General features: G+C 39.5%; 1 protein-coding gene across 3 annotated transcripts; it reads left to right on the top strand.

Moving 5' to 3' along the window:
* The first annotated feature begins 1,206 nt into the window (after nt 1-1,206).
* Nucleotides 1,207-10,645, top strand: GPR65 (G protein-coupled receptor 65). 3 transcript variants are annotated; one of them, XM_065685899.1, is made up of 4 exons: nt 1,207-1,225; nt 2,174-2,241; nt 4,421-4,516; nt 7,374-10,645. In XM_065685899.1, exon 4 carries the CDS (start codon nt 7,476-7,478, stop codon nt 8,511-8,513), a length of 1,038 nt encoding a protein of 345 aa, XP_065541971.1. In that variant the 5' UTR covers nt 1,207-1,225; nt 2,174-2,241; nt 4,421-4,516; nt 7,374-7,475; the 3' UTR covers nt 8,514-10,645. The 3 variants fall into 3 exon arrangements, with proteins under 3 accessions (XP_065541971.1, XP_065541970.1, XP_065541972.1); XM_065685898.1 differs by having other exon boundaries at nt 7,351-10,645; XM_065685900.1 differs by lacking the exon at nt 4,421-4,516 and having other exon boundaries at nt 1,210-1,225; nt 7,351-10,645.
* Nucleotides 10,646-26,969: the final 16,324 nt, after the last annotated feature.

The raw sequence follows: 26,969 nt of genomic DNA, 5'->3' as shown, positions 1-26,969 counted from the left end.
ACCTGACTGACGTTTCCTGTTTGTTTCATTTTTAATAACAATACTAAACACAAAACATTTTACACTTTACAAACTAATGAATCTGCTCACACCCAAATGAGCTATACGATGTCATTATTGCATGCAAGGACAGGGTGACTTCCTCAAGGCTACAGTGAGTCAGTGACAGAGGTAGAATTACGTTCATGGTCCTAATTCACATTCATTCAAGCGGACCATACAGCTTTGCACACCTGGAAGGTTTGCAAAATCATCAGGAATTATGGGCTAATTTTGATAATATCTTAATTTAATGCGTCAATTTATTCCAGGTAGAAGGCTTCAGCTATGGAATTCAGTCTTTTATTCACTCATAGGTGTCTTAAAATGTCAGCTTTCAAAACTCATACTTGCATCCTGTGATGTTCTGAGTGCCTCCCCTTTTCAGAAAGAAAAGGTGTAGGAAAACATTCTTAGTACCTGTTTTGGTGGAAAGAAGAGAATATTTCGGTGGGACTCTGAGGACTTTTATTCTGCATCAAGAATCCCGACCTGTTACTTTTTTTTTTACCTGTTTTACCTTTGTCTATGATCCAAAGATAATATGATCTGGACCCTATGTAAGCCCCAGTATAGCCAACAAAATTATTGAGAACTTACTCATTGCTTCTTTTGTAGATAAAATAATTTTTCACTTTTAATATTTTTCTATTTCAGTTGTTCTTTCTTGATAGTGCGTTAATCTCAGCCAACCTGAAGAACACCTTTTGTTCTAAGATGACTGATTTGAGATACTGTGCATGTATGGATCTCAAAAAAAAAAAAAAAAAAAAAAAAAAACTTGGAAAACTGTTCTGCTTGCATCAGAAATTAAATGCCTTTTCTTCAGTGAAGTATAGGAACCCACAACTGAACAGCAGAACCAGTTCAACCGGACACTGTTCTTAGTAGGTACCACGTTACGAAAAGGCTGGTGAAAAGTGATAAATCGGGTCTTTGTATAATGACCTTTCTTTCAGAGAAAATAGAGGTTTGACAAAAAATTAATTTAGAGATTGATCTAACAAGTGGCTTGGAAGTTTCCTTCTTACCATACTGGAGAGGGCTATGATATCAGTTCAGGAGTGACCACAAGTATGGAAAGTTTTGATAATTCAGGCTTCATATTAAAGCGAATTAGTAGAAAAACTGGATGAGAAAGTCATGCCCTGGTTGGAAAAGAGGAACCAAATCTCTGCATGCAGTGGTAAATATTAGAGAGCTGCCTGGTATTGTTCTCAAGAATGTCAGGATGTCCTATTTTAGAGCTTTTAAATTTCCTCATCTGTTTCATTTTTCCTCTGCATCTTAATCATCAAACGGGCCAGTTTTTATATTACCCCATTGATGTAATTTCACTTTTTAAAGTGAAATTGTACCCATTTTTTAATTGAATTGTTCCAAACAGAATTTAAAAAAAAAAATCAGAGCATACAATAAATTACTATCAGATAGTGAAAAGAGAAAGTGTGCTTATTTAAAAACTTTCCAGCTGTTTAATTGAGTAGAATTATCTGTTAAAAGAATCACTCCTGTGCAAGCTGCATCCAACCTCAGATTCAATTTATATAAAAATATATAAATATGCAACTTATCGCAGTGTATAAATTCTGTTATCTTTGTTAACTAGAACTGTTCACAAACTTCCTCCCCTCAGTAGGCAAACAAACAAAAAAAGTAATACAAATTCTGAAAAGAATTAATTCTTTTTGCACAACCTCCTAAAGTCATTGTGGTGTATTTTTGTGTGCTCTTCTTTGGTGGATTCTTAGATGTTTCTGCCATAAATTTGTTGGGAAAGACAAGTGACAAGCCCTTCAGTCAAAAAAAAAAAAAGACCCTATGTTTTGAACATTAATAAGAGGTTTATGATATACTCCACTTACATAATTAGGCAATATTTTCAATAAAACTTTGATCAATTTACTGAAAGTATTCCTAGATTTACCAAGGTTGCTACATCCTTTGTGCATACTTCTACAAAGCTATGTTGCTTTTTTTTTCCCCATGAATAAGTTAACAAGATATTTAAAAATGAAAAAAAAAAAAAAAAAAGAGGAAAAAAATAATTAAGAGACATGTGAGCTGTTGCCTCATTGGTGTATTCAAGAACAGCTTCCTGTTGCTTTATCTGGTGAAACAGTTCTCTTTTCAGAAGCAGACATGGGTTACACTACCGATGGCATCACAGTGATTCTGCTCCGTGGTGAAACATCTGCCTAGGTAAGTCTTCAAAATCCAAGAAGTGAGATACAAATGTTACTTCCTGGTACAGATTTTGGCCTGGCTCTCTGTTACTGTGATGTTGACATCCTACAACAAAAAGAAGGGACACAAAGGGGACTGAACAGATTGCTTTGGGAGAAGGAGTATTTCACTTCCAGCACAAGCGAAACATGAGACAAACGGCAAATGATATCAAACGACTGAATTAGGAAATTCATGCCAGCTTGATTTATTGTAATGGTATTGCCATGATCAGAATACTTGTTGCGTAGGAGAGGGGAAAGGATGGAGAAAGGCAGTATTTGGGGGTGAGTTTTCAGGATTCTGAATTGTCCTGTCTTCACTGCAAAAAAAAATGCAACAAACCCCACAGGTGGTTCCAGTAGCCCTTCTATTACTGTTCTTTCAAATTTTAGGGCACTAATAAGATACTCAGCACTATTTATATGAATATACACAATGCTTAAAACTTAGCAGAAATATAAGCTATGCTAAAAAAGTAGCTTCTTAGAATACCAAGTGTCATGAAAATATTTGGTACAGCATTTTTCTGTATGCAGATATGAAAATATGATGCACATAAGGATATAGCAAAATATTACTTGCCTACATGGCCTACATCCTAACAAAACATAGCTTTTATTTTTCTGTTTGCTCATTTTAACAGATTTTTTATGCTGTATGAAACAGTCATAGAACTATAGAATCATAGAATAGTTAGGGTTGGAAAGGACCTTAAGATCATCTAGTTCCAACCCCCCTGCTATGTGTTCCATAAAGTCTATCTCAAAGCTAAAAAGACTGAGAGTTCTTTTAGACCTGTTGAAGTCTCTACAGAATCTTATGGAGACTATGTGAGTGAAATTTAGTGTTGCATAAGAAGCAAATACATTTAGTGTTGCATTTTAAGCAAATCGTCTATGTTACAGAAAGGCATGTTTCAGATCTCACAAACTGTGAAGCTTTTTCGAACTGAGTTTTGAGATCTGCTCATGAAGAAAAAAGGTCCAGCTGTGGAAGGTCCTTGTGCTTGAGGAGATCAGCTTAGCACTATAACTTTTTTGAGAGCACAAAGCAGTATCTACTTTGTTGAGATTGCTTTGAGAGAAAAAAGAAAGTAAGAAAACCATATGTCCTTCCATCTCATGGCTGATATACAATAGCACCAGTACAGCAGCTGCTGCACTAGTTCACACAGCATTGTTTTCTTCCCCTGAAGCTTACCTAAAAAGCAAAGTACCTGCAAAAACTTAGCACATTATAATGAGTACCGCTTACAGCAATTTGCCCTTTGATGAACTTGAATTTGAAATAAAGGGTGAAATGTTACAGATGTTTCCAAAATTAAACTGCTGTTTATTAGCTTATGAAAGATTTTTATTTATTCTTTTTTAGTGACTAATCTTTTCTGTTAATAACACAAAATCTTTACAGTCTTCTATCTGTCCCAATTCCCCAAGCTATAGTAGAATTCTATATTCAGAATTATCTGAAAAATAAAAAAAGACTCTTCCATTCTTCCCTTAGAAAGTTGTTTAGAGATAAGAATATGGAATATCATTTTGTATTTGTGTTTATGAAAGTATAACTTTATACTTACATTATTACTTTCAAAATGTCATAAATGGAAAGGCCTCATGAAGCTCTTTTTGAATCTGGAAAAGGTACTGTAGGAATGCATCAATACAAATACAGTATGTAATGAGTACTTGCCTCCAAAAACTTTCCCAAGGTTCCTTTATGGGCTTGTTTGCATATATTAATCAAAGCATAGCATTTGCTAGTCCATTTCTCTGAATTTTATGTCTGACTGACTTTTGTCAGAGTTCTTGTACAGCAGGCGTTCTGTGGCAAAATAACAGGGACAATGATAATCATTGAATAACGTGACTAAAAGAAAATATTACTGTTGAGCAGGGTTTTGTTTGTTGGGTTTGTTGCTGTTTTGTTTTGTTTTATTTGAAACACATCTGATACTAAAGCCTATAAAATAAGTAACAAGTCTACAGATTTAGTCATAGTGAGTTTGGTACATGGAAGTCAAACCATTAAATTACATATCAATAAACAGAAATTCCTCGATAGTTTTTTAGAAAAAATCCATTAAAAAAGAAATCAATAAAAAATAAATCCATTTAAAAATCAGCGGGAAAAATTATCAAACGTTGTGTTTTAGGAAAGCTGTAAGCCAATAATATCCTCCTGGGCAAAACCAGCAGGTACGCTCGGCAGCTGAGACAAAACCTGGTAATGCTTCAGATGTTGCATTCAGGTAGGACAAATCATTTTGCATTATGGAGTTGTAATTATCAGTGAAAACCTAAGCAAAGAGGTATGATACAGACCACTTTCCCCTAGTAACTGTAATGAAATGTGTCGTAGTTGCGGCAAAACAATGCTTTCTGCTTTTATATTTCTGCACAAGAAACTGCTGCATGCTCTGTGGTATAATTCATTTGCTGGTTCTTTAACACACTTCAGTATAGGTCACTGATACATGCCAGTATGACACACTTCTTGTTACTACTATCATTGAAAGCATGTCGTCATATAAGCAGCATCCATGTGTCATCAAAACTGGGACATTACCTGGGGGATTTCAGACAGCCTCCAGGGCTTCATTCCTAGATGCTGTTGATGATACTGGTTAAAGATAAAATTAAAGCCGCTGGCTACAGTGACCTGTGAGAAATGGACAGAAAAAAGTGCCGAGGTGGCAAATTTCATGTGGACTCAACTCTGAATCCCATCTTCAGCATCCTGGCCTGCCATTAGCCAATTATATCTTAAGATACTGGTTCCTTAATGCAGATGGCAACAGACCAAAGCAAAGTCTTGTCCCCCCTCCCTCCAAAAAAGGGATTTATTCAGACAGTGCAATATGAGGACAAGCATTTCATCTTACGATCAGTAAGATCAACAGACACAACTTCTAGAAACAATGAGGTAAAAAGAGAAAGCTGAAGGAAAAAAAGTGGGTGATATCAAGAAATTGGCATGCTGGTCTGTGAGTACATATGAAAGAGCTGATAAAGCTAACTTTGAGAGAAGCTATTGTGAGTAACATGGAGACAAGTTGGGATCTTGTAAGGATGATGAGTCTGTAATGTAACAACTCAACTAACAATGGAGAAAGAGGTTGTGGGGGAGGGAGAAGGAATTCCAGTTTCTCAGTCACACGACTAGTAGACACTGCCTCATACATTTGCTGCATTACACACATGCTTCTGAAAGGGCATGTTTCCCTGTTAGACATGAAGAGACCTGTCATAGGAAAAGAGATGCTAAAATATGATTAGAAGAAGAGGTAGGTAGTCTGTCTTTTACTCATCTGGTCAGTCTGCATATGTTTGCTTTGCTTTTGGTGAGAAGTGGGTCAGCAAAACCCTGGGATCCAATTTGTAGAGCTAGATTTTTGATTCATGATACTTATCTGTACTGGTAAGCTTACAATGCCCTATTTACTGTGTGGTTTTACTAAACCACACTGAAAACCAGACATCTGCAGTTTTAACAAATTATCATGTAAGTAAAGCTGCTCAATGGACCAGATTGGCAAGTCCTTCTCAAGAATTTTCCTTGTCTTTCAAGCGTGTAAATGTATTTAGCTGTAACTGTGAAGAGTTAGCTAACTTGATCAAATAAAGCAGTGGCTGGTAACTTTAAATATGTGCTTTCTGACTAGTTCTGTCATTGCTCCTTTTTTTTTTTTTTTGAATGCACATTTAAGTGGTTTTATTTCTGGAAAAGGGATCCGTATAATAACCTTTCAACAGAGGCAATAAACCTACTTGGGTTTCTCTGATAAACACACAGACCTACACACACACATACACACATGCATCAAACCAATAATAGGCAGAATGAATTTGCCTGCTACATTGGAAGATCCCTGCACCCAAGCTGTCTTCAGTCTGTGCTGTTGCCTATGTGGGAACACTTGTAGGTAGTGCTGTCTTGCAACCCACTCATTCTACCACCTGTTCACCTACTCTGCTGGCAGTCTAGGTTCAAACCACAGATAAGTTATCACAGGCAGTCTCCAAAGCAGTATTTTTGTCAGTAGAACTGAACTACAACAAATGTTCCCCATTCTCGAATTCCCTTAACAGATCTTTGGAGAACAGAATTACTGAGCATCAGAGCTGTGATACAGTCAGTGTGTACCAGCTGTGTCATAGTTATGGTTGTACACCCTTTCTTTTTTAAAGGTCAGCTTTGTTGACTGCTTCTAAAGCTAATGCACACAATTCCTCCATCCCCACTGCTTTAGTCAGGGCTGCCATTTGACTGATATTTACATGTTGAAACTCTTGACACCACAGCCCTGGTAGTGCCTAAGTTAACCTTAATTGCTGATGGTTTGGTAAACTCATATGTGGCAACTGCAATTTTTAGAGGAAAGAAGCATAAATGAAAAATTGCACTCAGAAAGTCTCCACCTCGTATGAGGCTGAGTGACACACCAACAGATTCTCCTGTGCATGCAGGAACCCAATAGCCTGACAGGTTTCACTTGAGGGTTTCTGGAACATGGAGTAAGCTTTGCTAGAGTAGCACAGTTGATGGCAAGTTCTTGGGGGATCACATACAAAGAGGGGAGGGGAGCGGGGAAGCATGAGGATTCAACAAGATAGAAGAGGGATTTGCATACAAGCCACACGTTCTTTTCTGAACATCTAGTGGTACCTGAATCTGTGTCATTCTATCCTTGTCTGCATTGACTTACAGGGGAAGATGTTAGTTGGGATAAGAAATCTGCCATATTTGTATGGCCAAAACCCTGTTCTGCTCATCAGAATTGTATTTTATTTGTGGTGCACTTTCTCATCTCCTTCAACTCTCACACAGGAGAGACCTGAAATTGCAGGACCCTACCACTCTGGAAGTGTCTTTACTCATTCTGCTTCTGCTATAGAAGCTTGAATCTAACTTACCTTGATCACTTTAGATATTTGGGTTCCCCTTACTATTTACTCCTAACTCTAGAAGTGTTTAAAAACCTCATACAAACAACAGTTTCTTTCTTCTAAAAATGACACCCTCCAAGAAGCCCATAAAAAAAAAAAAAAAGTTATAGCTGATATTTTTCCTCTTTGGTAACAGAAGGCTGGAATCTTACCAACCAGGTCCTGAAGAACTAACAAACAGATGACCACCCATCAGACTACAAAGGAGTTTTTATCGCATCCAGGCTGGAATTAGCCCAAAGATACTACTCAGAGTGGAGAATGAACAACACTGCTGAGTGCCATGATGATCACACCCTGGATAAGTATTTATTTCCACTTGTGTACAGCATTGTGATGATCATCAGTATTCCAATCAACTGCATAAGCCTCTATGCATCTTGCATTCAGGTGAGGAAGAAGAATGAGTTAGCAGTCTACATCTTCAGCCTGTCCCTGGCTGACCTTTTGTACTCTCTAATTCTGCCTATGTGGATTGATTATGCCTGGAATGGAGACAACTGGAGACTCTCTGCCTTGCTTTGTCAGATTTCTGCCTTCCTTATGTATATGAATTTCTACACTGGTACTGCATTCCTTGCTTGCATCTCTGTTGACAGGTATCTGGCATTAGTTCACCCCCTGAAGCTCCAGCACCTGCGCACAAGAAGATTTTCATTGATTGTCAGCATAGTTGTTTGGCTTCTGGAAAGCACCTTCAATTCAGTCATATTGGTATACAAAGAAGTGTTCAATGATCCTTGCAATTTCACTAATCATATATTATGCTATGACAAATACCCCCTGGAAGGGTGGCAGGCACGGATAAATTTATTCCGGATATGCTCAGGGTACCTGCTCCCTTTGGTAATCATTGTGTTTTGCTACCATAAAATCTACCAAGTAGTAAGGTGTAATCAAGCCACAATAGATGAAGAAAAGAAAAAAGTAAGGAAACTTATTCTGAATATCACAGTTACTTTTGTTGTTTGCTTTACTCCTTATCATGTTATGTTGTTTATTCGCAGCATCAAAGAACCTTACACCAGTGACCCACAGCTTTTGCAGTTGATGTATAAGGTTTACAGAATCACACAGGCCTTAACAAGTTTGAATTGCATTGCTGATCCCATTCTTTACTGCTTTGTGAGTGAGACTGCACGAACAGACATACTGAATTTGCTCAGGTGTTGCTTGTGCCTACAAAAGCGTGAGGGAGACCAAGTGAAAGACCATGCCCTGTGCAGTTCTACTATAAAGAGCAGTGAACTGATCATCTCCAGAACTTTCTGTGAAATGGAATCTGTCAAAAATTCCTGAAGAAGAAAATTTGCATAATGTAAATAGCAAAGCAAGAAAAATTCTTCCCCAGTTTGTGTCTAGGAAACACTCCAAAAATCACTGATATTAATCTAAGTGAAACCAATAGCTGGAGTTGATAAGAAGTTGTTATAGAGGCAATGAAGTAAATGCAGCATCAACACATATCTTTAAATCAGACCTGGTACATAAATACATGTTGACAAACAAACGCACAGTCAAGATGACCATGACACACTGATAAAATTACTGAGGATCTCTCACAAAAATACTTCCTGTCACAGCTTACTAGCTCGCCCACATGCTGGGCATACACATACTCAGCTGGAGGAAGCTGAAGTCCTCTTAACCTAGTAATTTGGTTTCAAGTTTTAGTTGAAATGTAAGCTTAGCTGGGAAGGAGCCCCAGAAGGGATTTTATTTATTTATTTTTTAAAATCAGTACTGTGATAGAGGTGAATAAAGCACACACACGTGAAAATCATTCAAATGATTGATAAAGGAGCATACAGAGGTAGGATGGTAAATGTTCTCTCTAATGTCATGCTGTGATTTATGCTGCTATGGTGGTTCCTGTGTTTCAGTAATGACTTGAGTTCTCCTTCAGCATACCCCTGAGATTAGCCATTTCTTAAAATTGTTTACCTCATGTGGACAGGTAATTACCTGCTCTTAAGCTTTTCAGCTTTTGTTTTCTTTGGAAAATATATGTTCTAATGTATAACTATATGTCGTGTAGTTTCATTGCAATATCAATACCAAGTTTCAGATAGTTGAGTATTCATTACTTTAGGTTCCTATATAGAACCAAATTTTAGACACCAGTGTTTTAACTCAGATGAAATTTTGGCCGATATATTCAGGAAGGAAAGAGAAAGATTGAAAGGTGAGGATTCACATCTCCACAACATAAAGGATCAGCCTTTAGCCTTGCTTATTATGACTGAAATCTGGAGTGTGATTATGTTTGCAGAGTCAGTAGAGCAAGAAGGTTTATAACCATTTGCATAACTGTACATGGAAGCCTCAGCTGGACGTTCCTGGGCTTTCAGTCTGCCAGTTCTGAAAAATCAAACACAAACCAACAAGCAATACTGACAAACCAGCAAAGGACACGGATGTACCAACAAACATTAAGAATGGTGGCTAAAGTACCCACATTTTTAGAAGTTTGAAGTTGGCACAAATAAAAGTACAGCTCTCAGTTCAGGGGCCTGTTAGTTGCACAGGTCCCTGCAATTGCTGTGGAGTTCCTGGTAGCAGCAGGCACTGAGCCCTCTGAAAAGAGTTAAAATACCATGGAAAGTCTGCTTTCTCTCTTCTCACAACCTTTTCACTTTTGTTCAGCCTCCAGGAAGAATGTTTGGATAAGGCGGTTGCCCATTTTCACAGGGAAAGTTATTTTCTTAAAAAAGTCCTCCTGCAGCAAGTCCATGTAGCAGAAACAGTATGAGGATTTCGACAAGCACTTCTTCAGTACACTTCTAGGTCTGACATTATACTTGGAGGATAAGCATACAGTCACAAGCAATATAGAAATTCTTATGAGAAAATCCCTCTGCCTGTAAATCATAAATTTCTCTATTACAAAGAGCCACTTTCATTGTTTTCATGAGTTCATGTTTGTGTCTATTTATACTTTTGATTAATTTCACATTCTGCAAAGGGACCTTGAGAAGCTGAGGAGGCTGGGTTTGTTCAGCCTGGAGAAGAGAAGACTTTGTGGACGTAGTGGCAGCCTTGCAATACCTGCAGGGAGGGTACTGAGAAGATGGAGCCAATCTTTTCAGAAGAGTGCATAGCAGGAGGACAATAAATCATGTGCGTAACTTGAGGCAAGAGGGGTCAGAGTTGATATAAGGAAAAACTTTTGAACTACGATGACTGACAAGCAGTGGAGGAGGTTGCACCACGATGTTCTACATGCTCCATCCTGGCAGGTTTTCTAGACTGAACTAAACAAAACCCTGAGCAACATGGTCCAGCCTCATAGCTGACCTTCTGTGAGCACAAGGTTGGACTAGAGACTTCCTGAAGTGCCTTCCAACCTGAATTGTCATCTGATCCTGTGAACTGCGTATGTCAGTATTCTGGCTGTTGCTGCCTCTCTAAAAAACTATGTTCCCTTCTTTTCTTTGTTTCCATTTGCTGGATTTTGATTTGATGTGGGGTTTTTTTTCTGTAACACTTTCTTATATGTTATGAAGGAACAAGTATGCAAGCAGCAGTGCAAGTTACTTCACCACAGATTTCCTGTGCTTATGTATTATCTATGTATTTTGCAACAGAGTGTGAAATTTCACTTCAGCACTGGAAAAAAAAAAAAAAAAAAAAAAAAGCAGAACCAAGCTTCACTGTAACTTCATGGAAAAAATAACTCAGTGGTTCATTTCTAGACCTTCCAGAAGCCAGAAAGGTTGGAAAGCTAATTCTATTGGGGCTTTTAATTTATTTTGAATAAAGAATAATGCAAACTAAAACTAAGTAACAAAACTGAGCCAAATTTTGTCTGCTCTGCAAGGGACAGGGAGCCAGGCAGGCTGGGCAACATTCTGTGAAGCCGCAGAGTCCCACAGCACACAGAGCAGATCAGTCCATGGTAACCAGCATTGGCCAACAGCTCTGTGATCACCAGGCAAATCTGTAATAACAAGGCAGGTCTGAGGTCAAGCTGGGAGGCCAAGTCAGGGGGGCATGGTCAGGATTAGCAAAGCACAAGGCTGGTCTTGGCTGCACCATGTGAGCCCTGATATCTGCACAGGCAGTTAAACCCTGAAGAGGCAGGAGAAGAGACCGCAGACTCTCTGGTAAACATAGGACCCTGACCCTGTGAAAAGAGCTTAATTTCCACAAAATTTATACTTTTTAATATTCCACAAATCCTTGTGAAAGCCATAGCTTGGATCAGCTTACTTCAGTCTGGATATTTTTCATAGCATCGTTTCCTTTAGTACCTCCCTGCATTGCTGAAAATTCACATCAAGGTAAAGGAAGACGATGACAATGAAGGCCTATAGGCTGGGCTTCCTGAAAAAGCTCAGGTAAGTTCAGGGTCCTATCACTTTATGATAATAAAATGTAGGTACCTAGTCGCTTAGATTGTTCTGAGATGTTCTGAAGTGTTCAAATCATGGAGAAAAGAGGAAACTTAGATGTAGAGACTACAATGCCCTATATTTCAATCATTTGTGTGTTTACCTTGTTATTCTTACATACCTAATAATGTACACTTTTTCTTTTTTCAGTCCCTTTCCAAATTTGTTTGTTCCAGCTGGACCAAAACATTCTGCCATGTTAAAAAGAACATCTGTGTTCTTTTTAACTTTTCAGGTTACCAGACAGGCACTTTTCACTATGCAGAAATGGCTTCATCCGGGCTCCAGTCCACAATGTGTATTATTGGTTTTGAATATTCCACTTAGAATTCCTGATGGCTCTGCAGGGAAAAAAGGTGCAAATCCATGGGAACACTTCCCAAAGGAAGGACATTACTTACAGAAACAAGTTTATAAAATCCAAATATTTGTTTATTGGCAAGAAGAAATGCATGCATTTGAATTCCACTTTTCTCACAGACAATGCCTAAAAGCATTAATGTATGTATGCCCTCAGTGAGTAACTATATTTCCTATCTCAGTTCCTGATCTATACAATAAGAATATGGATAATTAAAAGGGCTGTGATGGTGATTTAGTTAATATCCACAGCATATGAAATGTCAGTGCCAAATGGTATTGTTGTCAGCATAATAAAGGAGAGGGGAATTTATATGTCAATAATTCCCTTAAAGCAGAATCCATCTGCCAAAAATGCAGCAGAGCTATAGCTTAACTTGTAAATTGGGAGTTTTTCAGTGAACAGTGATGACCTAGCAGGTGGAATTTCAGACTTCATTTAATATGATTTTCCCTGAATCTTAGCCACAACCTGCATCAGTGCCATCATGATGCATATCATTATTCTATTCCGATGTAGCTACATAACAGCTTTGCTTTTTTAATGTCAGTGTGGTCATGGCTCACATGGTTGTAGGCTGACAGAGACTCTTGCCTAGCCTTTTCCTTTTTTTTCAGTCTCTAACACTTCTAACTTCAGAGCCTCTAAGATGAAGGGAAGTGTGAATTTGAGTTATAAGATAAACATATTCCACTTCCTGTTTCCGTTCACGGAGAATGACGCTACTAAAATAATTCTGGTAAGTCTAGCGACAATCTTGAGCGCTGTCACTCATAATTTAATACCAGTAAAGAAGGGAGCATAAGGCCATATTTTAGACACTTTCATATTACTTAAGAGTTTCATCACTGTCATCATCAGTCTAGATCTCTATTCTAAGGTGGTAAAGGAACAAACTGTTCATTTTTCCCATGCCTCCACAAAGCACAGAGTGAGAACATGGGTAGGTTAGGGCACTTGGGACCAACATGATCACAATTGCAGAAGATCTGCTTGCACAGACCGAGCTCAGCAGGAGCCAGGGGAAGCTGCTGCAGCTACAGGCCAGTGCTGCCAATTGCCAGGGCATGAAACAGCAGCTCCTTATAGTCCCAGAGCCTTGCAAGATGACGGCTGGCAGAGCATGAGACTCACAAAGTCCTTAGCCAGAATAAACATTACTTAGCAACAACTAAAAACATTGGTGTTATCAGCTCTGTTCCCGGGCTGAAAGTCAAAACACAGCGCTGCACCAGCTACTAAGAAGGAGAAAAACTGACTGCTACTGCTGAACCCAGGACACATAATCACATCACTAATGGGGAATGGGAATGCTAAAACAGTGGAGGTGTGAATCACCTGTGGGGAAAAAAAAAAAAAAAAAAAGTGGAAAAATAGGTCAATTCCTTTTTTGTTCTGTTTCTAAAATTAACTTTGACTATTTTTGTGACTGTGTGGCACATTGCTTTTCAGAGGAGATACTGGAGTTAATTTACCATAGATGATAACTTTCATAAGCTTTTTCCAAGAGCTGGTCCTAATATTACCAAATCTGTGCTGTATCCCATCCCAGCTGAAGCTTTGTTTTTGATTTCTTGTGGAAACTCAACCTTATTTGTCATTTCTCACTGTTTAAAAGCTTCTTCCCTTTTAGCATCAGATGTGCAAAGTAATGTCTGCTTTTCCAACCCCAAATGCAGAACTGCACCCAGGAGCAATCTTGCTTCAAATTTCTAGCATTTTAGCACAGAGCTTGTGTCTTGATCCCAGCCCTATCTTAGAATTATACTGTGCTACTGGAAAAAATTGTTGCCTCAGTTGCCTTCATCTGATAGCTGGTACTGTAGCAGATGTCATGGCAAGTACTAAATCCAGAAAGCTACAGTTAAAGGGGAGGTTCATACATTGTCTTCTGTTTCATATTCTTACGTGAGAAAACACTGTAAGGAAAATGCAGTTAGTTCATCCTGTAAATGCAGCATGGGCAGAATCCCTCAGGCTCACATCCTTAAATGGCATGAACTGATGAGACTGAGGAGGCATGACTGATGAGATTGTCTCTTCTGGGTTGCAGAAATTAGCGGCTTCACTCCAGTGGACGCAAGGTAGGTTGGAAAAGAGCTCCAGTGAAAATGCATCCTCCCCTTGTATTTCCCTGAACAGACTACTTCTGGATGTCTTGGAGACAAAGCAGTCCACCTCAGGTCACCCTCTAGGCTCCACAGCTGTTACAGTCTCTTCCATTTCAGCTATCCACAGTCCATCCAGACACACAACAGATGATTACTAGATGTGAGAGTGTGCAGCCAGTGGCCTCAGGACACAGCTCTTCCCCATTGTTTTCCCTTCCCTTCCCTTGACACCTCATTGTTCCAATTAGTATCCTAGCTTGAGCCACCAGATCTCAACCATGACATCTCAAAGTGGGCTGGTTTATGGCAACTCACCTTCTGAGGTATCTTTTCACATTAGGAAACCCAGGGACTCCTGAATAAGAAAGAAGGTAAGAAGCTATGACTCTTAGAGGGCAAGAGGAACTATATTGCAAATATCGATGAAGCAATTCCTGAGATTCTCAGAATGAGGGAATGAGCTCATGGCTTCACCCATCATCTTTGCTTATCCTAATGGACTGCAACACAATGAGTAATCCTCAGCAAAGTTTTCTGCTCCTTCTGACAATAAAGTGCAGAAAAAAGAAAAAAAAATACCAAAAAAAACCAAACCAAAACCCAACAAAACAGAAAAAGTCAAACTGTCAGTGACTGCTGATACATTCATGGTAACCCCATGCAGGCAGAAGTGAGCTCTCCTTGGCATGCAGAGAATGAGCCTTGTCACTGGCAGCTTAGTGCATGTGAACTGAGATGTTGTACAGGAAAACAATACTGCATTTGCATTCGTTACAGTTAGTGACAGAAATGTGTGAAATATAGGGCGTAATTTTTTGGACACCTGTTTTGACATGACCAGTGCCAGTCTTCCTTCCCTAACCATATGGCTGTTGCTGCACAGCACAGTGTCTGAAGCCAGCCCACATATCACTATGGAATCTCATAATATAGCAGAAGTAGTAAGATACTACAGAGTATTCTGAAGGCATTGCCAGTGACTCAACATTTAACCTCGCATTAAAATTTCAAGCCAGTTGTAACTCCCCATGTTCTGTTTGAGTAGCACATTTCATCACTAAGTCTAGTGTTCACACTTAGAGGATAATTTATCTTTATGGAAAGCAGGAAATAAAGTTAGGCAGTAGCATTTAGCAGTTTAAAATTAACTACTTTTGGAAAGGAAAAAATTCAGTCACAAAGTGGTTTTAGATCCCTGTTATGTCACTTTAGATAAGCCCAGCAAATGCAGTTTCAAAAAGATCTAGAGATACTTATCATCATTGAACACCGCAACTCCATCTCTTCCAAGAGAAGTCAAGGGAAATAACTTCATTTGAAGGGAAAAAAAATCCAAAGCAAAAAAAAAAAAAGAAAACAAAACAAAACAGCTGTGTTCTTCCCATAGCACTTTTATACTCATGATTTCTACAGAATTTTTTCATGTGGTTATTTGAAAATCACAGCTTTTGTACCCAGAAGTTCTTATATATTTTCCTCACCTTTTCTTGTGTTTTATGTTTAGCACTGCACGTAAGAGTCTTGACAACGTGCATTTTAAGTGCCTAAATGTAGGAGAGGGGAGAAAAAGTTTCCAAAATCTAGTATGTTTTAGATGTCATCATTTTTTTAATAAAATCTTCGTAGTCATTTGCTATCTGTTTTTTTAAAGCTTAATGTTCAGTTAACTGTAACAGGAAGCAACCCCCAAAGGGTGACAGGGTAGAAACACTGGAAAAGTGTAAAGTTCAAGAATGTTTTGGTAGGTATGAAAAGTTTTACAGGCTACAGATGCCTGTTCAATCACTCAGGTCAAGCCAAAGGAACCTGCAAAATGATTTAGCTAGAAGCCTTTGCAAAAATTGCAAACTTGGTACAGGTAGGTTTATCTTTTATTTGTTGTGCGTTCGTTTTAATTCATTACAGACATATTACAAGTGAAACCACTTCTGTGGCTTTTAGCCAACTATACAATCTACTTACTATTGACAATTTATTCAGAGAAACCAGGACCAAGAAGTCTGAGACCTTTTGAAGCCCTACTTATGAAGGAGGCATAAGACACCCAGTACAGACTTTAAATCTGGCTCTTTACTCAAGACCCCCGTAAATACACTCCAAAGGCATTAAAATAAGCACTGTCATGATTACAGTGAGAAATGGTAGGAATCCCTACGCTTGGATACAAATTATATTCTGGAAAATGCCTGCTTTCCTGTCACCTCAGCAAATTCTTTTTACCTTCAATGCATGATTTGCTCTTGCAAAGTATTATTTACCATTTTAACTCAAAGAAATGCAGCAAAATATTGCATAGAGACAATTGTCTCAATTGTGTTTACAGCAGACTTGTGTGAAATGTGTGAGCTGAGAGATTGTCTTCGCTAGGTGGCGATTTTGGTCTGTCCAGACACGCTTTATAGACAAGCAGAAAAGAAAATCCTAGTTTAGAGATGCATTTCTTATACAGAAGAAAAGGGAGTCTGGGAACAGTGCTGACCGCAGCACCCCGAGTTCCCGTGAAGCTAGGGTGAGCTGTCGTGATCCTTTCAGCCTCTGCAAGCTGTCAGGCTGTGAATCATCAAACCCAGGAGCTTGAAACAAAAGGCCTAACCCCAACACCTGTATAGTTTTTTTCCAGCCTGGGTTTATTAGCAGCTGATTTGTTCTTGCTTTTCTTTGTAACAACTTTTTTGCTCAGTTGTGCCTCCTTTCTTCCCAGTATTTATTCCAGTATAAATATGTACATACATTCACAAGCAACAGCCATCTACACTGCTAGACAAAGCAGGCTTTCACAGCCTCTAGCCTGATAAGCCCCCAATTCCCAAACTCATCCCACTAGCCTTTTATTCTAGTGTCCTAGCCGAGCTCTCTTCTTGGGACTGGCATCAGTTCCAGCGTACCACCAATGCTCACTCAGAGCTGCTATAAAGCTCCCCTCTGTCTGCTAAAACACCCTATTTGATATGTCACACCAGCACATGTATGACACATTTCACCAGCAGTTCAAACTCATCCTGCGATCAGTCAGCTCCTCTCCTTGGGCATTTATAGCAGATGAGTTCTCAAGGCTACAGCTCTCTTATTGTCAGCCTCCAAATACATCAGAATATACTTTATACTGCTGAATAACGCCGCTGCTGCCACCCCACCCTGCAAAGACGTTCATGCTTTACCTTTTTATTTCTTTGCAGACATTCCTTTCCCAGAAGCACAATAAAACATTTTCATCTTCACGCTTTCTCAATGATCAGACCTTTCAGCTCCTGAATTAGAGTCATATTCCTCCACATCACTTCTTAAACTCTGCAGTATCCAACTTCATGACCTGAGCACTCTCAACATTCCCCCTGCCTTCTTCCCTCAGCTTTTATTGTTGTGTATGATGTCACAGAGTTTGGGATATCTCCTGGGTCAGCTGCGGTTGGCCGTCCTCGCTCTGTCCACTCCTAACCCCTTGTTCATCCTCAGCCTGCTCTCTGGTGGGGTGGTTTGAGAGGCAGAAAAGGCCTTGACTCTGTAAGCCCTACTCAGCAGTTACATCCCTGTGTTGTCATCACTGTTTCAGCACAAAGCCAAAACACAGCCCCTACAAGCTTCTAAGAAGAAAATGAACTCTATCCCAGCCAAAACCAGAACACCAGGCCAGTTACAGTTTTAGCTGATACCGCTTTCTTTTCTTCCCTATAACTGCAATTAGTATTCCTTCATCCTTTGCTATATTCATGGTTTTCTCTCTGTGTATTAAGACCAGAAAGAACAACTGCACAAGCTTCTTTCATTACTTCAGTGACACCTATGAATCTTCTCAAACCTAGAACTCAAAATATCCATTAATTAGTTTTTCTGAACAATTTTCATCTTCATTTCAAAGTGATTTACGTGTTCCAGGAAACAGTATGGAATGAATTCAATTCTTAGCATTTATTAACGTTGCTCCTGTGTGGTCAGTTTTTATTCTAAGCTATATTATTCTTGTGAAAAAAAAGATATTTCAATAATGTGATTCTCAAACACAATTCCAAATGTCTGTAATTAGAACAAGGAATTAAAGCTAATAAGGAATTAAACCCTGCGCTGAGCTATAGGTACCTCTTTTTTTTTACTATCAGGACATACCTGGACACTAAAATGTAAATAATGACCTGTAGTACCCCATCAACTCTCATTTTGCTGGTTCAAGCATATGTATTTAAATATTAAATTTAACAAAGAAATATATAAATATTATGTTGCGCAAGTCTATCCAATGCGAAGCATTAGGTTGCTCTTCTTTTCACTTGCGCCTTCATTTCACTAGTCCTTGCCATCCATTCTCTTTTTTCTTTTGTCTTCTTCCCCAATTCCATTCTTCTGTATTGCTCCATCTTGCTGTCTTGTATGTCCAGAAGAATATTTGTACCATAATCTCTGCTCACATCCTTACATCCTTATTACTAAGTGTATGAAACCTTGATCCACTGCACAGTACAGGGAAGTGTCATGTTGTTGGCAAAGAAAAAGTGTATGTCACTAGGTATTAGTATTTTGGCTGGGTCAGAAAGGGCGCATTTACCATAATAACAGCCACAAGCTCTCAATCTGCTTTCATATCTAAATGAAAATGAAGACTCGGGCATAATGAGAAGATACTTTCAGTGGAGCAAGGCAGCTTTACATCTATTACAAAGTTAGCCTTTGGATAGTAAAGTTTCCTGTTGCTGCCATGTGGAACTCTGGTTCTTTCCATCAGCTCATGTCAGGCTTTTATTTCAGGAAAGCTTCCAACTTGTAAATGCTGGGTGTCACTCAGCACTCTGCTGGGTGCACACTCGCTGGAAAATTGCCATATGCATCCTCAGAGGGCCAGCAGGACAGATCCTTAACCTTTTAGCACCATACTGATCTCCCACACACTGCTTTAGCTCTTGAAAGATCACGGCTAGTTCATTTTGCTCTCATATGGGAAGTATAACGAGAAGAATCTTGCTGAGCCCTTACATTGTCTTAATAATTATATGGGAATAAACACAGTTATAATAACTGTAGGGTGCTATGTTGGGCAGGACTAACAGCTACCTGTTTAAAACAGGATGCTTTTTCCTCTGTGCAATGAAAGGCAGAAAAAAAAAAACTGCCAGGAAATGAGATGGGTTTGTGTTAGTTAAATTAAAAAATAATATCTTCTTTGTCCTGCACCATCTACTGAGTGCAGTTTTCCTGGGCTGGGAGTCTTCCACCAGCCTTGTTGACTCAGAAGATACTGATATATAGTTCACAAGCTATTTTTAGGAAATCCATCAATGTAGTGTTAGTTAAGATAAAAAACATTTATGAAAAGCTGGGGTACCAAACGAAGCCATGTTTTAGAAATTCAGCCATGATTCAGGCTGTGGGGATACCAGAATAAATTAATTATGCATGAGCTAAATTCACTAGCAAAACCCCTGCTAATCCTTTGAAAGCCTAATTAAGGAGTCAGTAATGGTTTTCTAATACATAAGTATGAAATCTAACATCGAAACTCTTAAAAATAAAATTAATATCCACATTTCAGAACTTGAATTACAGTAGCAGTAATTAATAATGTCATGACTCCATCATCCCCTTCCTCCTATGGAAATGTCTTTTCATTAGTCTAATTTCAGAAGTCGCATGTGAAGAAATTTCTATCATTGTCAGCTAATCAGCTTTCATTGTTGAAAAAATCTCTTCATATTCTCAGATATGAGTAGCAATGAGGAAAGTATTAAATGTATTTATTTGCTTTGAAATGCTTTCATAGATATGCAAGCATTGCAACGGGTTGCTCAAAGGATTAGATAAGCTATACCTAATTGAAAGCTCTCTGAGATGTTGGCCGTGGAGCTTGACGCAAGATCAACAAAAAGCTTTTCCAGTTACCCCAGGAGTCAGCACGTTGCTGCTTGCGTATCCTCTAAATACAGCTTGCCAAGGAAGCAGTTAAAAGGACAGTCCAGCTGTTGTGGGATGGGCATGTGAGCAGCGCTGCACACGCAGCAGAAAAGCTTCCTAGGGTGAGTAGTGAAGGCACTCACAGGAAGCTTTGGGAGTGCCTAATAGTTGCCATTGCTGAGGGTGCTTTGTCTGCTGACACATCAGTGACATCTGCCCCTGACCTGTTCTGCTTCTGTGCTGCAGTTTCAAATAGTGAGCTGTGACAGCACTTGTCTGAGCCATGACAGAATTTGCCCTTTGATGACAGGAGAGTACATAGGTAGCAAAGATGAAAGATGCACTGGCTGTAGCTCTTTATCACATTGTCAGTATTAAATACTTGGCTTACAGTCTTTGTCAGAGGGTCTCAGAGCACCACCAGAAACACACAGGAATTTCCAGAATTGGTTTGTATGCCTATAGCCTGTTACCACTGTTATCTAAAGCTTTATTTAGTTAAAGTAGCCAGAGTCTCTGAGAATGAAAAACTTGAAACTCAGTATTTCCCCTAGCCAGTACAATACATGAGAGAAGCATGCTTCCCACCTATTGCTAATAGCCCCCAGTTCAGTACCCCACATGTTTGTGTGTCCTCAGATTGCTTCAATGCACCTCCTCCTTGTGGGTATTTGTGTTTTCCGTAAAGCATATAATTGCTTTAAAAATGCATACACAATTTTGTTCTATTGTTTTGTCATTCCTACCCACAGAGTAAATATATTTTCACATTATCAGACAGAATAAGGAAATCAAGAATTAAAACAAGGAAATTGAGGCTCTTTCAGTTTTTCTATTTATACTCCCCCGCCAAGAACCTTGAAAAATGTCCTTCATTCTTCCCTTTTGCAATCTAGGAATAGTATTTTGTGCCAGAGCTGAGCGCAGGGAGGATACATGCTCTTATCTCAATTAGCATTGACTCTATCATGGTCTGTAGTTATAAACAAAGCTAACAACACTTACAGCAACAAAAATAGACCTAATCAATAATAAGCCAGGAGGACCTGTGGTACATTTAGCTTCTGGGAATATAAATTCTTGGCAAGAAATCATGATTTCAGCTTCAGACTCTGTAAGTCTTAGATGTGTTGGAACCAAGTTCAGTTTTTAATCTCAGAATATATTTTGATAATTTTCTCAATAGCTCCCACTAACATAATAATGATAATAATAATAATAATAACTACTACTATTATCATCATTATTGTTATTGCCTACTAGCATAATCAAGAACAAGTAGTTGTGTAATTCGCAAAAGAAAATCATAGAATCATCATAGAATCATAGAATAGTTAATGGTTGGAAAGGACCTTAACATCATCGAGTTCCAACCCCCCTGCCATGGACAGGGACACCTCATTTTTACTCTATGCCATTCAAGACAAAATGAGAAAATACATGACAGAGTTTTCTCAGTAAGGACGATACCTAAAATTTCTGGCCTTCTGGGAACATTATCAAATGAAACAGATACTGAAGGAACATACAGGCCTGATCCTGTGCAGAGCTGTCTGTTTATGTAATTATTATTAGTAATAGCCATACTTGCCATTCATACTAAGCCACATACAAGGCTTTTGACTGAGGTAGAGGCTTATCTGCTGGGCCAGAGTCACTATGCCCACACTACCCTCTCCTATCATGCTGTCATTCTGCGATGTTGCTTTGCTCTTTTCTTGTCTCAGGCTTTACTTCTCCTTGAGGATGCACTGCATGTGTTAGCAGGGGAGCAGCATGCTTGCAGGTGTACATGCACAGTCACAGACCCCTACGACTGCTGTAACATGGCTTTGCAGAGAATCAATGTAGTCAAGAAAATTCCCTTTCCTGAATTATGGGAAACCATGACAAGACAACCATTCTGTATCACATGGCCACTCCTACCTAGCCAGTATTATATCATCTTAAACACAGGTCACCAGCACAGTCTGTATTTTCTAATGAATATAAAAACATGGATTTTAATGAGCACTCTCTCCCAAATAACCATTTTTCTTTTACATTTATTATTAGCAAGCTCCTGTTGCCAGTAGCATTTGCATTACCAGTGACTGCACCAAAAAGTCTGTGGCTGTGCTGGTCAGTCACCACAGATAAGCCTCCTAAAGCAAAGATATAAATTGTTATAGAAAACTGGTGCCAAACAGAAGATACAGAGCTCTGAAAATAACCTCTTTGTCCTGAGATCATTGTATTCCTTCCTTGCTGTCAGCCATTTGTGTTTCAAAAGTATCAGGTTTAGTCTGAGGTGCTGAACCATGAAGATTCTTATAAAGAAATCTTCATCTCAGAAGCACAGAATAGGAGAGCCCCGTTGTCTTCAACCTGGCTTTCATTTTTCCATCTATGGCACTTGAGAATTCACATAAAAAGTTGCAGCCATTAGAAATTATGTGTACGTAGTGACCTTTAACTCTAAACTTGCACCACTTTGATAAATTAATTCAGCAAAGTGTAAAAATAAACCTGTGTTTCCCTTGGATATGGCAACGGTGCTTGCCTTGCAGGGATTCATCTGTCTGTAATAACACCCTCTTCAAAGCTGCATATGAATAGACTGTCTTTTTTAAATAAAGCAACTGCACATTTTTGTTCTAAAAAGACCTTAACCCCCTTGCTGATTGCTGTGTCTTGTGAAAAAATAGCACGGTGGCTGATCAAGCCAATTGAAGACATAAATTATTGGATGAGAGAAAATCAATATTGTATTAGAAGCACAAGGCTTACTATGATGAATGTTGCAGACATCTGCCTTTCTGTTTATAGGTAAATCATTAGATTTCCTAAAATAGACAAGGCTGCTAGACAGCTGATGCCTTCAGCTCCAGGCCATGAGAATTATAATACAGGCATAAAGGAAGAAGGTACAGAATGGGAAATGTAGCTATAAAAATACTCTTGAAGGGAAAGGAGAGGGATCAAGGTACCAAATGTGACTATACAACCAACATGTGTCTGCCTCCTGCTTTCAGAGCTTCTCCTGAACCTTACACTACTGTTAGCAGTGTGCAAAGTTATTAAATAGAGCATATTTTACAGTGCTGTTTTTTTTCGTTATAAGCCAATGCTGAGTGGTTCTGAGCATCTGAGACTCCAGCAGAAGTCCATTTACCGAGATCCTGAGAGGTCCTCAAAATCCTGTTATGTCATTAATTATAGCTTATCCAGAAGCTTCAAAGAGCAGGATCCAAGACACCCTGGTGCTACCAGGAGCAGAGGCTGCTGAGCATCCAACAGTCGCTTGAGACCTTGCAGGAGCTGGCTCTTGCTTACCTGCACTGAGAAAACACACGTGAGCTCTTCTTGTGCATGTTAAGGAGAGAGCTGTCAAACATGCACAAGGCCCTTGCAAAGTTATGTCTCCTAAATCACAGCGTACCCCTGAGCCCCAACACAGGCTCCTGCGGACATCCTTTGGGGAGGTATCTTTCCGGTGTATTTCAAATATATTTTTCTCTTCCCTCAAGCGGTCTCTTTGCAGGTAGGTATGGTGGTGAAGAAATAACCTCACAGGGCTCTAGAAGGCTGTTGAAATGACCATTCACTTATTTGTACTTCCAAACCCCACTATTAATTAAAATATACCTGATGAACTCTGACAGTTCCTACCTGAAGATCAAAGGAAAGCAGGAAAATGTAGTTCTAAGTGGAAAGACTCAATTAAGTGGGCTTACTGGAAATTTATGCCTGTTTTTTGTCTGAAACCCCCTGCAGAGGGTACATGAGGAATATTTCCTCCTCAAGTCCAGACTTTGTACAGTTTGTGAGTTGAACAGGAATCAGGTTACAGAAGTGATTAATGATGACTGTAGTAAGGTATATTACTCATTTCTCTCTCTTATCGTCTTATCTCAGATTGTAATATTTTTTTCATGAGCAACTTCCTTCACAAAACCTATTTCAGTGTAAAAAATACATAAGCTACCTCCCATCAGACCATTAGGACCACAGAGATTAGGGAACCTGAAGCATCTCTCTCATGGGGAGAGACTGTGGGAGCTGGGCCTGTTTAGTCTAGAAAAGACTGAGGGGGAACTCATTAATGCATACAAATATCTCAAAGGCAGGTGCCACAAGGATGATGCCTGACTCTTTTCAGTGGTGCCCAGTGACAGGACGAGGAGCAATGCCCATAAAGTAAAACACAAGAAGTTTAACCTCAACATGAGCAAGAACTTTTTTATGTTGAGGGTGCAGAGCACCTGGAACAGGCTCCTCAGGGAGGTTGTGGGGTCCCACCCTCTGGAACATTCAAAACTCACCTAGACAAGTTCCTGTATAACCCACTGTAGGTGGTCCTGCCTTGGCAAGGGGGTTGGACTAGATGATCTCCAGAGGTCCCTTCCAACCCTAATAATTCTGTGATGAGAGATTCTTAGTGACTTTGGTGAGACCTGGGCTATATTCTGTTTCATAGAATGAGTAGCGCTTGTGATATTAGTAACAACAAGTTCAAATTTTAAACAGAAAATAATATTTAATCAGTGTGATTCACTTTTCCAGAACAGTGTCACCACTAAAGGTTTCGTTTGGTTAGGCTGCGTTTTTGAGTATCATCTCATGTATTACTACATTGTTTTGAAAACACTGTATTGCAAGTCTAACCTTAATCTTGAGTGTTAACAAAAGCTGCTTTCTTCATGCAATTCTGGCATTCCTGTACTAATCACAATTTCAGTAGATGATACAGTACATTGTGCCATCAGTGTGCTTGTCACCTCACTGTCACTACAGAGTTACTTTTTTTAACTAGTAACTGTGGGTGTCTGAAAAGCCCTATCCTTCAATCCAGAACAAAACTAGACACCATCAACACTCATACCTGAGCAAATTATGTAGTTCGTCGCTCTGGCATACTATTTGTGGAAGTAAAATACTGCCCTTGGCTCTACCAGTGCAGCTCCCTGCCAGTGCTTGTTGGACGAGGACACGCAGCCCTGTGAGCATATCTGACTTCTCAGCTGAATTAATGTGGTAATCACTGGTGATCACTCTGAGTGCCACACTGCAGGCTGTTCCTGCTGGTGGGAAATGAGCCCGGTGCTCTGCCCCAGTCTAAACCAGTATGTGTGGTATGAACCACACCCAGATCCATCTGCTCAAATCCATCTTTTTCCATCTGCCATCATGCTGTATGTTATCCATTGGACATTGCCTCAGAATTATGAATCATCCTCACTAGGCTCTCCTTATCCTGCTGTAACAGATGGGCATAACATATATTCCATAATCACCATTCTGGTTATAGCTGCCCTTTGTTATATTAATGAATTTATAAGAAAAGAGCCAACTGGCTGACATTACTAAATTATTGACCTTTCAGGTAAAAAAGGCTAAAGTCTAAGCCTGCATTAGTAACGTAAGTGAAGGCATGCCTGTGAAATAATGCATTTCCTCTTGGTTTGACTGAAAATCCACACATGAGGTATAGTTCAAATTTTTGTTAGTACCACTAACTATGGCAGAGTAATTCCTTGAGAGAGCAAGTTTTATGAACACTAAAGCTAAAGAAATGAGATGTGCAACAGCTATGACATGTTGGCAATACACCAGTGAACAGAGAGATTTTGATTTATTAGTAGCTAAGCATAGATGAGCCCCCAATAAGAGAGAAGCATCTCTCTGCTGCTTGTTTTGCATGATAAAATCTGAACTGCTTGTCAAGTTTTAAAAGATGTGAATTGCTTTCTGTTGCACAGTCTAAATTTCACCAAAAAATTTCCAGGAGCTAGAAAACCATATTGCGTGTCACAAGGATTCAATATATTTGACTACACAAAAAGAAAGCTGAGAAGTCATTTGATCACTTCCTTATGCTTTTAGACATTGAAAACGTGTGTGTGACAGGAGGCAGCTCCTCTGCCTGGCTAGCCAGAAAGGCACCACATGACCAAGTGGCTCAGAAGGTGCAGTCTAACAGTTAAACAGGCCAAGTTTCCTTGTAACAGAGGTGTTTAAACATTGGTAATTTTCCTAGGCAGTAGCAGCATCGCTTTGAGTCTCTAAAATCATAGAATCATAGAATAGTTAGTGCTGGAAAGGACCTTAAGATCATCTAGTTCCAACCCCCCTGCCGTGGGCAGTTACACCTCACACTAAACCATGCCACCCAAGGCTCTGTCCAACCTGGCCTTGAACACTACCAGGGATGGAGCATTCATCACTTCTTTGGGCAACGCATTCCAGTGCCTCACCACACTAATAGTAAAGAAATTCCTCCTTATACCCAATCTAAACTTCCCCTGTTTAAAGGTTAAAACTGTTTAAGTTTTAACCCATTACGCCTTGTCCTACCACTACAGTCCCTAATGAAGAGTCCTTAGCCAGCATCCTTATAAGCCTCCTTCAGGTATTGGAAGGCTGCTATGAGGTCTCCATGCAGCCTTCTCTTCTCCAGGCTGAACAGCACCAACTTCCTCAGCCTGTCTTCATACGGGAGGTGCTCCAGTCCCCTGATCATCCTCGTGGCCCTCCTCTGGACTTGTTCCAGCAGTTCCATGTCCTTTTTATGTTGAGGACACCAGAACTGCACACAATACTCCAGGTGAGGTCTCACAAGAGCAGAGTAGAGGAGCAGGATCACCTCCTTCGACCTCCTGGTCATGCTCCTTGATGCAAGATGGTTTAAAAAAAAAAAATAATCTGTAAACCACTTTTTCTAATGAATATTCTGTGTACAAGGCTCCAAACTAGAAAAGCAGGATAGGCTGTGCTGGCCATTGAGTCGGTGAATCCTCACCACTTATCCTGAATGAAAGCAGAGATTTCCTAGGGTGGCTGTAGGAGCTAAAGCTGTCCGTTCTCCTGCACAGCTACTATGGGAGTGTGTTTTTTCAGCTCTGCGCAACATGAACGGGAGAACAGGCTGTGCCTTGGAGAAGTTTCATTCCTGCTGCTCCCTCAGTATCGCATCTACAGCCACTACTGCTGAAATTCAGTAATCAGAATCAAAGAGCACAGGGCACCTCCA

This window comes from Lathamus discolor, chromosome 6 (genome assembly GCF_037157495.1).
Source record: "Lathamus discolor isolate bLatDis1 chromosome 6, bLatDis1.hap1, whole genome shotgun sequence".
Classification (NCBI taxonomy): domain Eukaryota; kingdom Metazoa; phylum Chordata; class Aves; order Psittaciformes; family Psittacidae; genus Lathamus; species Lathamus discolor.
Note: the sequence above shows the minus strand (reverse complement) of the source record. Positions and strands in the feature narration are given on the sequence as shown.

What these genes read in the sequence shown, in the direction of transcription:
- GPR65 (XM_065685899.1), top strand. Translation starts at nt 7,476, where the DNA reads ATGAACAACACTGCTGAGTGCCATGATGATCACACCCTGGATAAGTAT.